Raw genomic sequence first — 17126 nt, 5'->3', positions numbered from 1 at the left:
TAAAAGTCACTTTCTTAAAATGGATCCAAAGTTTGAAGTCACTTTCGAAATGCTTAAGAAACTTCAGAAGTGTGAACTCTAGCTGAACTTCACACTGCAGCAGAAGATACCAAGGAGACAGGAAAGACTGTGGCTTTACTTGCCCTGTGTGCATGCAGGCATCTGCGAGGACCTTCTGGATTCAATGAAAATGGGGAGACGTGAGGACCGCTATGCGGGGCCTCCTCACCACTCAGACCCTCTTCCCCAGACATGTTAACACAGGGCACTGGCAATTCCCAAGCCCATATTTTAAGAGCTAACCAAATTAACCATCTATTTAATCTGGTTTCTGGTTTACGTGAAATCTGATTACATTTAATACAGTACTGATAAGTGGTCCATTAATATAATTAAGTATCTTTTCTCAGAATTTCAGATGTCAGTGCGCTCTCACACCCCTCCAGAAAGTCAGCAATCTCTCCTCAAATTTCTAATACCTAAATCATTTCAAAATGGATGTAATAAATGTCAACCAAGGTTAGAATTTAACTCTCTTCTGTTGCCCAACTTTAAGGATGTGTGTGGTTCATCTGTAACCTACTTGTTGAGGCCTCAAGTGTAGAGGCCTCTCTCTGTACAATGTTTCAAAACAAATCAACATTCATCAACCCAGCTGTTGGAAACTAACACACCATTGTAAAGCAATTATACTCCAATAAAGATGCTAAAAACAAAAACAAAAAAACCCAGCTTTTGGATGAGAAAGCTCACTGCTTTAAGTGACTATCGATAAATCCAGGAAATGAAGCAAAAAGGAAATAAGAGTAGCAGACATTTACTGACCTTTATTCCAAAAGCTTACACTATTATCTCATAAGCCTTGTAATAATTTCCTACCTCAAGTGGTGCTTATTATGCCCATTTTACAGATGAGGGAGTTAAGGCATGACTAAAAGTAAATGGTCACTAGGTGAGAGAGCCAGGATACAAACTCTGGTGCTCCAGTGAGACTGAATGGATATAACACACTGAATTTGGGGGGACGGGAGGCACACATAATTTGCCTGACATAATACTGACTACACGTGCTGTGTTTAAAAGACCTTCTTGCCTGTTCTCCTAACAGTGGATAAAAAAGTCATTAAGATGACAAAAAATGTATGAAGAGAACTATCTTAATGATTGTTTTGGCAGTAATGGCAAAAACTGGATACAATAAAATACTGGATTTGTTCAGTGATGATGAAGTTTTACAGCTATACCTATAAACCAAAAAAAAATTTTTACTTCTGAAATTCCTCTTGAAAAAGTAACTTTGTTACTACCTGAAATACCATTAAATTTTAACCCTTGCTGTCTCCATTGAAACAATTGCTTTACTAATTCTATTTTTCGTAAGGCAAAGTTTCTAAGAAATGTAAGTCTCATAATGGCAAACAAACTGAACGAAAGATTCCACCCTCGTGGAATTTATTCAAGGAATCTATGAAAAACTACTATACAGTTGTGTAGACATCTGTTAGCTACAAACACTGTTCATACTTCAACATGGAAAGCCTGTCTAACTTGGGTAGCGCTCATTCTTCACTTAGTACTCTGATAATGGCTGGACCAAATGAAGAAAAGACATGAGATTTTTACCATTAGAGCCTGAATTATGCAGGTTTTGTTCATTTTTAAACCTATACTATATATTGGCATATATAATCGAAAAGATTATGTCATGAAGAAGAGGAAATAAAGCAATTAATTATTTGTGTAATAAACACTCAAAATACAATTTTTAGGCCTAAATAATCTGCTGTGGTTATTTACATGGAACACAGAAATGAAACTTCTGTTTCATTTGGGGTACAAATGGCACTGACGTTACTGTGACAGTTTTACTGAACTGTATAGTTATGGCTTTAAGCCTTAATACTTACCTGTATAAAGTCAGAAAAATAGCAACTACCACAAATTACCTGTAGAGATGCTCAGAGAACTTGGTCCTTAGTGACTGTGATGGGCCTCTTTCAAGAGTCAAAGGGCTCATAATCAAACATAATTAGAAAATTCAGTTTTTATGATCAATATATCTGATAGTATTTTGAAAGTCTCCATAAAGTACTATGACTTTGTGAAGAGCTAAACCTCATTTTAGCTTAGAGTTTAATATAATGAACGTAAATTAATGTAAACTATTTAAACATGAAATCCAACTTCATTTCCAACATTCACTGTATTACACGATTCCCTCCACCTTCTAAAGAACATGATCTGAGTCAGGTTCTCACCTTCTCCTGACACGGCCGGCTTGGCTGCTGGGGAAGCTACTCTCTTTAGACTAGCAGGACTTTCTGAAGAACCAGAATCCATGCTGGAAGAGGGGGGAAAGTATTTTAATTTTCACCCTCAAAGAAAACAGTACAAATGACACTGACTTTTCTTTTTAAAAACTGTTTAACATTTAAAGCATTGATAATCTACAGCTGAAATAGATGCACTCAGCTAAGTCAAAACACATCACAAGGGGCCACAGAGGCCTGATTCTAAGCTCACATCCTTGTTTGTCAGCACTTTGCTTTTCTGGATACACAGCTAACGTATTGGTCTATTTCAAAGCATGACTGACAGATGCTCATTCAGTAATTTTGCTCTTCATTTCTTCTTGAAGCTCATAATTTGTTTTGACCACCTACATGGTTAGAACAATTAAACAACAACCTTTATGTTAAGGTTGCATGCTATAAGTTTCCTAATGAAAAAGATAATTCATTCTTCCATAAATTTTCCCAAATGCTTTGGGCCTCTAAGTAGTCCTGTACGTCTGGAACAGTACTGGATACTAAGCATGAAGAGGGGCATAATCTCCAACAAATCCACAAGAATGTTCCAGGTCTCAGAGTAGAATTCCCTCATGCATAAGTCAATGAAAAACAGGATATACAGGTTTCTATGAGCAAGGAAAAAAATGACCATTTATCTGTAAGAGGCTCTCCCCTGTTGCCATGTACCCTAATTTCTGCAGTTAAAAGATCCAGTTTAAAGACAAAACAATCCTGCAACTCCTATCTATGAATCTTAACTAGTGCAAACAATAATTTCATGCCTGACATGGTTTTCATCCAATAGAAGCAGATAAATACAAACATACCTCGTAGATTTCCTTATGGGCCCTGAAATGAGTTTCACGTAGGACTTGGGGAACCACCCCTTCTGGCCTTGAACTTCTCCAAACCACCACATGTCTTGCTGCTCCAGGACTGTGATGACATCATTCTTGTTAAAATTTAAATGGTTGTCTTTTTTGGCTCTCCAAGGATACAGGGCTTGTGCTTGTAGCCCCTCCACCTTTTCGCCCTTGTGTGGAAGAACATAAAGGACCTCTCATCACTCTGTGATTTGTTATCCATTCAGGTGACGTGAACACCGGCTCCTCCCCTGCGACGGGCACACGCAGGCACATGCTCAGCCGCAGAGGACCCTGCCTCAGCACAGCACTGGTGCCACATGCTCCACTGTTTTCAGTAACTGTTTATTTCCAAAAGTGGAGGTGAAAATCTGCTAGCCTATTCACAAAGCCGTGGTCGGGCCATCTAGAATTCTCTATTTAAACAAGTCAGGAGGTCGTGTTTATTCTGTTGTACCCGGCTGTGTGCCTTTTCTGTTTGGGTTCTATTTTAAGTCTCAAGTTGCCCAGGGCACTCCCACTCCTGCCAATTTCCAATCGGATTTGGGTGTTTAGTGGGGGATTAATACCAGAGCAGAAACCTTATAAAATCTCAAAAGGTAATTAACTGATATCTTAGTTTAGGTGGACACAGGGAAATACACCTTGCATTGGATTAGGCTTGTTTCAGTTCCTTTTTAGAGGAACAGGGGTTTGGCAAGCATAAATCCACTGTAATCCTCATTTACTATAAATACATCTATATGCAAACCATATACAAAGATGAATAAAATGCCATCTCTGCTCCCCCAAATAATTTAGGTTAAAACACTTTATTAACCAGAAAGCACTATAAAAATGGGCAGTATGATATTATTACCAAGGAACTCATAATTAATGAGGAAGAAAGAGATACAAACAACTATGCCTACCACCCGGCAGAATGAAATAGGCTAAGAAGAGGTTCCAACTATTCACTGCCGGAACAGAGAGAAAAGAGGGATTAATGCTGCCTGAGGGCAACATGGGGAGTTTCACAGAGGAGGCAGCGTTTGAGCTGAGCCTTGAAGGATGAGAAGGATTTTGGTAGCTAGGGCTTCGGAGGAGGGGCACTCCAGGCGGAGGGCACGGCCGCGCGACGCTGTCCCGCAAGGTCCAGGAGGAGAAGCGCGATCTGGGGGTGCATGTGGCCTAGTCTCATGGAGGGGTGGAGTAGGAGGTGAGGCTGGAAAGGTGGGGTGAGGCATTTATTACCTTTTTTAAGACTGTAACATAAAACAGTTACAGTATCTTAAAACAGTACTAAAAAATACAACAACATCAACTTTCAATTATATACGTAAATGGACAAGAACAAGGGATAATGCCCAATGACAGTTCATTCAGAACCAACTTGGACTTGCCTGTACAAGATATTTTCATAATGACATTTAACTGTGATTATGTCTGACAAGTGGAGAATTTATGAGAGGTCAAAGAGTTTCGGCTTCCATGTTGGTCTCCATGGGTTCTCGCCTTCTTAGACCTATGACATCCCTATTTCTTTCCATCTCGACTGTACACTCCACCCAGTCTTCAGAACTGAGGAGGGGTCTCTGGATTCCAAACGTCCCCCAGGACCACAGAGTCTCTGCCCACCGTGTCCCCACCTCGTGCTTGCAGGGAGCCTCACACCGGAGCCGTGGATCTCAGTGCTTCTGTGTTGCCCAATCCTCTCCATCACTTCCGTTTAGTCTCTGCCATTTCACCTGGGCTCCAGTATTTCATAACCTCTCACCCCGAGAAATCTCTGCTGCACCTGCCCTGTCCATCTTTCCACGTGGAGACGCCTGAATAACCAGCATGGAATCAGGCAGAACACGGACTCTGGGTTTGAATTCCAAGTCTGTCACTTACTAATTGTGTGACCTTGGACAACTGTTTAATCTCTCCAGGCCTCAGTTTCCACATCTCTAAAACAGAGACACTTTCTTCAAAAGGTGGTTAAGAAAGTGTAACAGGATCTATCTTTAGAGCAGCTATGAGAGTAATAATCTTAACAGGGGTGGCTTATGTTACTATTATTATTTCTAGTCCCAAACTGTGCAGTATTGCTGAAGAAAGCCAAGATAATGTGTGATGACCAGTTACACGTTCAGGTTAAATTCAGCCACGTCAGGCTTCATCGTTCTTTACGCAATTCCTTTTATGCATGCTCCGAAGGCCCTCGGGCGCCCCTCCTGAAAAAGCTGCCCAGAGCACAACCTGAACTCCTTTCCCTCTTTCTCCAACCTCTCTTCACCCTTCCTCTCCCAGAAGAAAAAGAAGCCTGTCTTCTTTTCTGTGCTTTTAATGCTTCTCCCACTTAGGTTCACAGATATGTTCTACTTGCCTCTTTGCCCAGACCACCGCCTTTAATAATATGAGCACCACCACCCCCGCTTTCTGGAAACAGCCTTCAACTTCGCCTCATTTTCCTGGTCCTGAGCCCTCCTCCACCAGAGTCACCACGGCTGAGCATGACACTTGTGCCACCTGCTGAGCTGGGACAGATGCAAAGAAAAGGAACAGCTCCTCTCAGGAGCTGCCCTACTTCCAGGTCAGAGAAGACACACGCTCTGTGCAATTTCCATCTTCGTGCACTCTCTCTCCTTTGAAGAGCTCACTCATTTCCTGAGATCTGATCTATGTCCCAATTCCTGCCAGACAGAATGACCTGGCTGTCCCCCTCTCACCTGAAAATTAACACGTCTAAAACCCAACTTCTTTTCGCTAAAAATCAATTTCTCTTTCTGCCTTCCTTGTTCCCCTGTAAAGTCAAATCTTTTTCTCAGTCCCAGACCTTTCCTTTCCTTTTTGCTCCCACAGGCACTGGGGCTCCACCCTCTTCAACTGTTGTCAGTGCCCCTGTGTCCCCGACTCGAATCTTCCTGCACACACCACCCTCCACGTGAATCTGCCCGGAGCCTGTGTTCACTCTGGCTGTTCCCCGAGCAGAAACTGTCCCTGACCCCAAATGCCTGCCAGATGGGCAATTTCACTGTTTGGTTTGACTATTTATAGAAATTTCATTCCTTTATTTATTAAGTAAATAAATAAGGGAATAAATTCCTTTACTTATTATCCTTTCAGAAATTACTTTCTTAGCAAGGCATTTAAGAGCTTCCCATTAATCTGTAATCGGTCTATCTTTTTGGGTAAATATTCAATGGTCTAGCCAAATGGACTGACCCACGACTTTTCTGAAACACTCTCTGACCTCCTACCTAAAGCCTCTCCTCACATTATTTTCTTTTTATCTTTTTATTTTATACTGGAGTAGAGCTGATTAAAAATGCTGTGACATCCTCACAGTATTTTCTGTCTGACATGCCAGCCCTCTCCGTTTCCTAAGAAGCCCTTACCCACTGTTCAAGATGGAGTTCAAATGTCTGAACTCCATCCTCTGAACTGTCACTATTCCCTCTACTGGGAAAATGTGAACTGGATCCCGCCCTGCCAGCCGACCCAGATGCATATAATGAGGCTTTACTCCTAAATGACATTGACAACAAGCACTGGCTGAATCTGTCCGCCCCACACAGGCACTTGAGGTCCTCCCTGCTCCCATCGATGCTGTTACCTGGCCTAAAACAGGAGATGGAGAGGAGCCCGTGGCTGTGGCTGGAGTGAAGGCTGATCTCTGTCTCAACTGCCCGGCGCTCGGAACGGTGAGGGAGGGCTGGGCTGCCCATGCATCCCAGTTGTCGGTTTCTGGTTTCTCGTTCGTGCTGGTGGGCCACCTGGAAGGCGAAGCACGCCACCGTGAGTGGCAAGGACTTCCTGATGCACCGACATTTCTCCCCCCATAAACATACACCCAGGATGTGCCTGGGGCTTGTTTAAGAACAAGGAGGGGGGAAAGAGCACTGGACTTGGGTTTGGGTCTGACCGTCACACACTAGCAATGGGTCTCAGGCAAATTCTAGTCGTTTCTCTGAATCTTGATTTCCTCGTTGATAAAATGGGAACAATATTGTGCCACTCTCGTTAGTTGTGAGGGTCACATGAAATACCACATAGAGAAGTACTTTGCAACGAGAAAGCACCAGAGAAACATCCTCTCGTGATCATTATCTTCATTTGTAACGACAATCCTAAATAAGCAAAAAGAAGTTTCGCACCACATATGAAAACATGCCAGCCCAGCGGCTGGTGCATCTCTCTGTCCCATCATCACACAGCAAGCACCAGGCCATGTGCTTGGATACCATGGTAACTACCAGTGGTATCCTTACAGCAACCTGTTGTCCTGATATCAGGGATGGTTTTAATTTTGCGATTTTATAATTTTAAATAAACACATCTGTGTCAGTGCAGATTTAAATTCAATTGACTTTTTAAAAATCTTTATAAGACATAAACAAATCTGAAAATTAGAATATTTCCTTTGATAGATGGCACATCCTGATTCAGGGTTTGGAAAATAAGAAGCCTGGAATTATAGCAGGAGAGTTGCAGACCACACATTTATCGAGCAAGAGAGTAACACTGACTGGATCCACAGCAAAACAAAATCCTGGAAAACACAGCACTTGTCTTCTTAAAATTTTAGTGTAAGCTTTAGTTTCAAAAGTCAGAACTTTTTTTTTTTTTTTTTGCGGTACGCGGGCCTCTCCCATTGCGGAGCACAGGCTCCGGACGCGCACGCCCAGCAGCCATGGCTCACAGGCCCAACCGCTCCGCGGCATGTGGGATCTTCCCGGACCGGGGCACGAACACCGTGTCCCCTGCATCGGCAGGCGAACTCTCAACCACTGCGCCACCAGGGAAGCCCAAGTCAGAACTTTTCAATCAAAATCAGGACAAGGGAATACAAACTACTATACACAAAAAAGATAGGCAACAAGGATTTACTATATAGCACAGGGAACTATAATGTCATGTAATAACCTATAATGGAAAAGAATATGAAAAAATATATACAGTAAGTCCCCTACATATGAACAAGTTCTGTTCCAAGAGCGCATTCGAAAGTCCAATCTGTTCATAAGTCCAACAAAGTTAGCCTAGGTACCCAACTAACATAATCGGCTATATAGTACTGTACTGTAATAGGTTTATAATACTTTTCACACAAATAATACATAAAAAACAAACACAAAAATAAATAAAACATTTTTAATCTTACAATATAATACCTTGAAAAGTACAGTTCAGTACCAGCTACATTACTGCTGCTTTTATGCTTGCTTCCCGACATCCTGGGGTTGAAATAAAGATACTGTACTACTGTACTCTATACAGTACAGTATAGTAAAGTACACAAAAACACAACCATGTGACAATGTACGCCAGACGCGTGAACTGACTTATGTGATTGGACATGCGAACGCACGTTCACGTCTTTGAAAGTTCGCAACTTGAAGGTTCGTATGAGGGGACTTACTGATATATAACTGAATCATTTTGCTGTACACCTGAAATTAACACAATATTATAAATCAACTATACTTCAATTAAGAAAAAAAATCGAGAGGAGAATTTCAACTTGTTTTCAATCATCTAATAAAAGACTACTTTTTAGCAGAGATTAGATAGGGAGGACCTTCTTTAGCACTTTCAACCATTTATGTGAAAATGTAAGTATGAAAAACTTGCTATTCCTTACATCCTTCCCTCTACTTCCTCCTGCCTTTGGTCATCACTCACCTCTCTTTCCTCTATTTCCTCCACCTGGTCTTTCTCCAACATTAAGCCCTGACTCCTTGCCTTCAATTTGTTTCTTCTGAAAGATGATCAGACTTGAAAACAAATTTTAAACACTTCTTACGTCCCTTTTACTTGAAAGCCAGTATAAAATATTTTTAGACTACTGCACACCTAGACCAGTCCTATAACTGGAAGTGTGGACAGCGGCTTCATCTCTGCTTTCAAACCTCTGCTTACACACTGTTTTTAATGCCATTTCCTGATGACCAAAGGCATAGCACGAACAGTGGCCAAGAGTACACATCTCTTCGCTCTGGTGTACGTTTGTACAGGACTGATGAAAGAGAAAAGCTTCACAGGAAACAGCTTTCTATCTTATTCAAAACCACATGACTAAATTCAATTTCTGTTTCTGTCCAGGAAAAAAAAAAGTGCTATCTCCGTGCAGGAAATGACTCTAAATATTTGCTGTCATGGGTGTCAAGCACATTATTAGGAAACTGTAGTTCTCCATTTCTTCCACAAGAATGTAAGATACAGACAAATTATTGAACAAAACAAGGGTCATAGGCTTAACTTTATCCCAGGGCAAATCACTGTTGAGCAATGATATAGTTAAATCCGGGTCAGAGAATGCAATCCACAATTTGCCAGAAGACCAGAGAAAGTGGCCATGAAAATTACTCAGAGGTACAATCCAAGACTATAACAACACTTAAAAGATCACTAAGCTGGGATTTCAAAAATCATCATAAGTAGCATCCTACACATACGTGGAGCTGAAGTCGGCCCAGTTGTTGGGGGTCGTGGAGGGCTCTGCAGAGGTCACTGCGGAAGGAGCAGGGGTCTCACGTAGAGCCAGTTTGGGTGCAGGGGTGGAGGCAGCATCAGTCACTGGTTTGACTGGGGCAGGAACCTCGTTTTCTGGGATTTTCTCTGCGTAGTTTGCAGGGAACCATCCTGTCTTTCCTTTTAATTCTCCTCCAAGCCAACCCGGTTCTCCAGTTTGGCTTTCATCCACCTGCAGGAAAGTCATAAAGTTTAATTCAGTGGAACTAAATCAACCCCTAAAGACACCAAACACTCTACCAGAACAAAGCCCCCGCCTCTGACCCGGTCAGACTAACACACGGCACAGACATTTCTTCACTTTATTCTTAGTCTAAGAGTCTGGAAAAATGGTCTCTAAACTTTAACCCTGAGGAAACAGTAGGTGCTATAATTCAAGTTCTTAGTCTTTTGTGCCTGTTTAGCTTCTTCTTTTTCCCCTAATAATAGCAGTTAAGACCAATAAGGAATCCTAATAAAGCCTACAGTTTAAATTTTTAGAGCTACTTTGAATTAGAAAGTGATTGACAGACTTCATCACTCAGGAAGTCATGTAATTATTAGAAATAATTTGACTTAGGTTTATTATTTAAAATTGAAAGCAAAGGGTGCAATCAATATGAATTTAGCACTCTGAAAAAAATCTCTAAACTAAGCAGTACTTATTCAGCATAGGGACAAGGAGATAAAAAACAGAGCCTTAGATGGTTTCTACAGCAAGCAAAACTGGCTGCTGTGTTTAGCCATTTAAAAGCTCCATAGATACATGACGAGAAAATTAAGGAAATGATTATTTACAGCAACAATTAATTTTATTAAAGTCCTAGAGTTTTCTTTTGTATAAATTTCACTTTAATATTCACAAACATGCACATGAGAATATAGAATTCCGCTGTTAAAAAATTTCAGAGATTTATTACACCCGTGTTTTTAATGCTTGCATTTTATTTTAATTCTGACCAAAAGGATTAGTCAAAATCCCCAGAATGATTCTACTTATCTTTAGAAGTTACCCTCACTATTTTATGAGCAACAGGAGATCAATATGAGGACAATTACATTCACTAGTAGGAAATTATTTTCATTACAATAAGTCAAATAAGGTTCTGTCAGAGACCTTATCCTATTTTGATTGCATAATATACTGCCTAAGGAGTAAAACATTGGACCTTAATGTTGCTTTTTCGAAATCACAGAAATGAGTATGTAGGGTCTTAACAATGATTTTGGAAAAAGGGGCAAAAATACCAGTTTTCTAACCCAAATATTCAGTTTAAAAAAAAAAAAACCCAAAGCAAATAACTATGGGACCAAACATCTGTTTGTATTCAGTGTAGAGTAATATGGTATAATGTTTCTTAGCTTATTTGAATTAAAAAAAAAATGCCTGGGGTAGGGGTGGAGAAAGTAGAATACAGGACTTCCTACTTAATTCTGCATGTTATTTATAAAATATTCAGTCCGTAGGAGAGCTTCCTTGCTGCTCTACCTTAGGAACCCTATTGTCATGGGTAAAAGCAGTTTTTAAAGCTGAGAATTCTCCAAAAAGGAGTTCCCCGAGATAGCCGCTGCTTCCAAAGGTTCTATTTTTGGCTTTACAGTTCTGGTGCTAACACTTGTATCAATGTGAGCACGTGGGCCACTTCTCATTCAGCCGCCCAGCATTGTTTTCTTCTTTCTTTCCTTTTTCTGGGCAGCCCGAATTGTTTCTCCAGGTGAGGATTTAAGGTGACATTTTTTTCCCACTTGGATCTTATTTTCTGCTGAACTCAAATGGCTAGATGCCTTTTCTCTCTTGTTTATATTTATTGGTGATATTACGACGCACTTTAACTTTATTGCTGTTTTGCACTGGAAACACAGCTGTTTCTAGGTCAGGCTGAGCCGGGGCCTCCCCAGCTTCTCAGCCGGTTAAACAGCCCAGTTCCTGCCCCTTCCACACGTCCCAGGACCAGAGGTAAGGTCTGGCAGCAGTGAGTGAAGACCTGGAGCCAGACACAATCACTCCGCCTCAAGACTGCAAAGTGGGGCTTCCCTGGTGGCGCAGTGGTTAAGGATCCGCCTGCCAATGCAGGGGACACGGGTTCGAGCCCTGGTCTGGGAAGATCCCACATGCCGCAGAGCAACTGAGCCCCTGCGCCACAACTACTGAGCCTGTGCTCTAGAGTCCATGAGCCACAACTACTGAGCCCACGCGCCTACAGCCCGTGCTCTGCAACAAGAGAAGCCACCACAATCAGAAGCCTGCGCACCATAAGGAAGACCCAACACAGCCTAAATTAAATAAATAAATTAAAAAAAAAAAAAGACTGCAAAGTGTCATGATTAAGAGTAGGGCTCTGCAATTAGACTGCCTCAGTTTTAACACCACTTCTACGTTATTAGCTGGTTGACTTTGGGCAAAGTGTAATCTCTTGGTGCCTTGGTTTCTTCATCTGTAAAATGAAGGATAATACCAGTACCTGTTTTATAATAGTTGTTGTAAAGAATGATAAGTATCTAGAACACTGCTTGGCATATGAGACGTACTTAATGACAGATTTTCTAAAGCCATCTCTCCTGTTGTCCAGGTCTGACTCTACTGCAGTTCTCTTTTGCCCTGTTCTAAAAGCCTGGCCTCTATTTGACCCTGTTTACTTTAGGTAACCAGAGATTTCTGGTTCTCTATGGGGAGTTCCCTGCTCTAGAAACCTGTCTAGCACCTTAGGCCCTCGGGGTTGGCCTTCCTATCTTCCTGTAGGGGCTGGAATGTGATCCCTGATCACGACCTATCAAACTCCTACTGGTCTAAGCTAGTTGGACCTCCTTGAATGCCAGCTGCTTTACCTAATTATGTCCTGTGACCCACTGTCATTCCCTTGAGACATGGGTCTTACCTGGTTAACCAGACTTTTGGTTGACATCTGGAATTAGATCTGAAGCCCTGAGGAAATGTTCCACCCTATGGGCAGGTCTAGCTCACACCCTAGTTGATCACACCCAGCCTTGTCCCCTGATATGACAGAAAGCAGGCTTCACCACTGAAAGGTGCTTGTGTGTGCTCAGGAAGGGGAGAGGGTGCCACATCAGCTCCTTATCCCTGCAAATAAGAGTTTCTGCCATCCTTGAGGGCAATGGTGAAATCAGTATTTCACTTTTAACCAAGGAAATCCATCAGTCAACTTGAACAAACAATAATCTCAATTAGTTTAATCTATTCTTATATGAATCCATTAATTTTAATGAGTAATTAAAATTTAATTTTAAGGTTCAGAGGTTATAATAAAAATTCCCTCCTAACATTAAATTATCCACTTAGAAAAAGCATAAGGGGTCTCATATGAAAATGAGAAATATTCCTTCCTGGATTTGAAAAGCTTTACTCAAAATGCCAATCCCCTTGTGGAAAAACGGGACATAAAATTAGGATAGAATAAGCAAAGTCAAGCACACAAACTTCTTTGTAATGTGGCTGGCTATAATGTGGACTTATACACACATAGGGTAGATTCATCTATCGGTGGCTGTAAGTCAGGGGGATTTTGATATTAACAATATTGGTCTTTTTAAAAAATTAATTAATTGATTTATATTTATTTTTGGCTGCGTTGGGTCTTCGTTGCTGCGCGTGGGCTTTCTCTAGTTGCAGTGAGCGGGGGCTACTCTTCATTGCGGTGCACGGGCTTCTCATTGTGGTGGCTTCTCTTGTTGCGGAGCACGGGCTCTAGGCGTCGCAGGCTTCAGTAGTCGTGGCATGCAGGCTCAGTAGTTGTGGCTCGCGGATTTAGTTGCTCCGCAGCATGTGGGATCTTCCTGGGTCAGAGCTCGAACCCGTGTCCCCTGCATTGGCAGGTGGATTCTTTACCACTGCACCACCAGGGAAGCCCAACAATATTGGTCTTAATACAATTTCATTTAATCAGCCCCACAGCAACACCTCAAAGCATTTGGGGTCATTCTAGTGAAACATCAAAGTGGGAAGCACAAACCCCAAATGTTGCTTAAATGTCTGGGAATATGTTACAGATCTAGTCTACGAACTGTTAATAATTATGCACTGCATACTGTAGGGCACTGATGCAACAGTCAAATGCACACAGCGTATCAGGTTCAAGTACACGTGGCTGAAACCCAATAATATTTCTTTTCTCAATGTTCATATGCTTCATGACCGCCATCTTCATGGTGTCACTAAGATTTTTAAAGCCTCTGACCTTGTCACAAAGAAGGGTAACAGAAATTCCCTCTCCCCTCACAAGCAGGACAAAGGGCATGGACAGCAAGCAGGTTTAAACTGTGTACCAACTTAGACCCACCAGTGCAGCTGCCTGGGATGTGCTGCAGAATGTAGGGAGAAGCACGTTTCGTACATTTGCTAGTTTGGAAGTAAAAGGTTTCCCCCTAAGCTCCTGGATGAGGATATTAAAACTGTTTTCTAAAGCGCGAATCTAGAGGTTGGCAAAATTCTCCTTAACTTGCGCAGTGACTGAACTGTGCAGCTGTAGCACAAAAGCAGCTGTAAGCAATATGTAAATGAACACGCCTGAATGTGTTCCAATAAAACTTTATTACAAAACAGGCACGGGCTGGATTTGGTCCACCCCTGGAATCAGGTATGTGCTGATCCCTCAACACAGCAATGGCTCAGATGTTAAGATTATAGAAATCTAAGAAAGGCAGGAAATAAAAGGTACTGACTACATCGAAACAAAACAAAACAAAACAAAAAACCCCAAAACAATTCTCCATCAAGAAAAGGAAAGGAAAAAAGAATGAGTTTAAATTGTTACAAAAGAAACACTAAATTAGAAGATAAACAACTTTCTGAATGAACTAATGGGTTGATGACTGACAGCCCCTAAAGAAGTCTCCTTTTTTGGATATCTCTAAGAAGAGGATATTTCTCAGAATGACTTGGGATTAGTCCAGACAGAAAAGAGATTAGGTTAGATCAGTGGTTCCCTAAACTGACTCCCTGATAGAACCACCTGGACAAGATTTTGAATCCTAAATATGGATGAAAAGTTCCCACAGTCTCTGGGGGTGAGCCCTGGATTGGTTGTGGGGTTTTTTTGTGTTTTTTTTTAAGGTCCCTGAGCAGGATTGATGCACTCAGCCCTGCACCATTTAAAACCAGCTGAGTAGATCATCAGCCTGTATTCTTAAGATAAACTTCAACAAAATGGCAGTGAGCAGAGGTGTTCCAATTTCTTTTTTTTTTCTGGCTGCGTGGCATGTGGGATCTTAGTTCCCTGACCAGGGATCGAATCTGCGCCCCCTGCATTGGAAGTGTGGTCTTAACCTCTGGACTGCCAGGGGAGTCCCTAATCTCTTATGCTATTCCAATACATTGTGGATATCAAATTGGACTTATTCACCCTCCAGGTATTGGGACCTCCAGATCAGAAGACAGGCCATAGATTTTCAAAGTATCTAAGCCCTTAGTTGTCCAGGTCAAACTCAATTAAGATGCTTCCATTCAGAAGTCTTCCCTGAGCACCTTAGTTCACTCTGATTTCTTTCCTCTTTTACATTCCTAGCAGTTAGTGAGCATTCATTGGGAACTTCATCACACAATGGCCTTTTCATGTGTTTCTCCCTATTTTTCTAAAGAGATTTTAAACATATGAGTGGGAGAATTATCTTATATTTTTTTGTATTATCAACAACATTTAGAACAGGATGATATATAAAATACCACTTTAATTTTTGTTAATCATGAAAAAATATTTTTGGAGAAAATTGCGCTGATAATCAAGTTTTTTTAACAACAAAATATTTTTTAAAGCCCCCTCCAAGACTGCCTACATTAAAACAGAAAACATTGCTAGACTTCTAAAATCTAACAGGTATAGTTAGCTACTTTTCAGAGAAGTTTGAGAAATCTGAGAAGCCGATGATTACTGTGCCCACAAAAGTAAGTGAACTCCTGATTATTCAACCAAGACAGATTGCTAGGAATGTTCTATTGCATATTTTTCATGATCGTGTTTCTCAACTGCAAACTTCATGAAATAAAAAAATTGCTATGATTACATGTCCATTTCCACTTGTTGGGTACCGATCATTAGCCTCACAAACATAATACAGTAGAATGCCATTTGAGGTGTCTTGCTGCATCTTGTGGTACAAAATGAAGACACCAACGCTGTCCCCTCCGCAAGAGAATACAGTATACCTCACAGCACAGCCCCTTCGTTAACATATGTGGGATGTCTGAGATAAAATAAACACCATTCCGGGCCTGGGGACACATTCTCTGTTAATAGTTGTCAAAGTTGGATTTATCTTTAGTGTTTCATTAAAAATTACAAATGTTAATACATTTGTAAACATGAATATAGAATTACATAGAATTAAACGTGAAAGACACCTCTCTAACTGCCCAGTGGTAACCACTGTGAACAGTTTGATGCCTATACCGCGAGACTGTAAACTATATACGTAAAAACATTCATACACACACACAGAGCTTTTTATTTAACCAAATGCAATTATGCTATACATATTGTTTCTGCTTTTTTACTAGAGTTTATTTGTATATGTAGATCTGTGTAATTTTTAAAAACATCTTCATTATATTTATTGTTTAGCTGTATCACAATTTATTTAAACTATTCCCTTACTGATGGATACTGGGCTGTTCCTTGTTTGCTTTTACCAACAATGCTGCAGTGAACATCCATGGACACATTATTTGTGCACTTGCTAAAAACAGCCTAGAGGAGGGAGAGTAACAGAATTCCTAGGTCAAGGGGAATGAGAATTTTAAATTTGAATAGGTACTGCCAAATTGCCCTCCAAATGGCTTAGCCAATTCATACAACCATGCTGACGATGTATACTGTATCCACTTTCCTATTCCTACACTCTTGACAAAGCTTAATATTATCAAACTCTTAAACTTGCTCTCTGGAGAGATGAAATATGCTATCTCATTTTTAATATTTACATTTTCCTGATCACCAAAGAAAGAAGCATCTTTTTGTATTTTTTTTTTTTTTTTTTTGCGTTACACAGGCCTCTCACTGTTGTGGCCTCTCCTGTTGCGGAGCACAGGCTCCAGACGCGCAGGCTCAGCGGCCATGGCTCACGGGTCCAGCCGCTCTGCGGCATGTGGGATCCTCCCGGACCGGGGCACGAACCCGTGTCCCCTGCATTGGCAGGCGGACTCTCAACCACTGTGCCACCAGGGAAGCCCCTTTTTGTATTTTTTTAAAATCATTTACTTTTCTTCATCTGTATATGTCTCTTTATATCCTCAGCCAACTTTTTAAAGCTGTGGGTTTCTTTCATATTAACTTTTCAGAGTCTTTATGTAATATGGATAGTGACCCTTTGTCTCCTATGTATTTTGCAATCTACTGGATTTAATTTTTTAATATTGTCAAATCTGTCCATATTTGTCATTGATGGTTTCTAGTTCTAACTCAGAAAGGCATTTCTTAGAAAACTATTCCAATATTCTCCTTAAAAAGAAAGGAAAAAAAAAAGCCTTTTAAAAAAGAATTTTAAC

General features: G+C 41.0%; 1 protein-coding gene across 3 annotated transcripts in view; it reads right to left on the bottom strand.

Annotated features, from left to right (window-relative positions):
• Nucleotides 1-17126, bottom strand: part of ITSN1 (intersectin 1) — a 232299-nt gene that overhangs the window by 65552 nt on the left and 149621 nt on the right. For all 3 annotated transcript variants that reach the window (XM_067739398.1, XM_067739396.1, XM_067739397.1), the window contains exons 20-23: nt 9577-9824; nt 6735-6894; nt 3119-3324; nt 2259-2341 (exon numbers count right to left, since the gene is read on the bottom strand). In XM_067739398.1, the coding sequence (XP_067595499.1) occupies nt 2259-2341; nt 3119-3324; nt 6735-6894; nt 9577-9824 (697 nt within the window). The remainder of the gene's footprint in view (nt 1-2258; nt 2342-3118; nt 3325-6734; nt 6895-9576; nt 9825-17126) is intronic.

The sequence above is a fragment of the Pseudorca crassidens genome, chromosome 5 (genome assembly GCF_039906515.1).
Source record: "Pseudorca crassidens isolate mPseCra1 chromosome 5, mPseCra1.hap1, whole genome shotgun sequence".
NCBI lineage: Eukaryota > Metazoa > Chordata > Mammalia > Artiodactyla > Delphinidae > Pseudorca > Pseudorca crassidens.
Note: the sequence above shows the minus strand (reverse complement) of the source record. Positions and strands in the feature narration are given on the sequence as shown.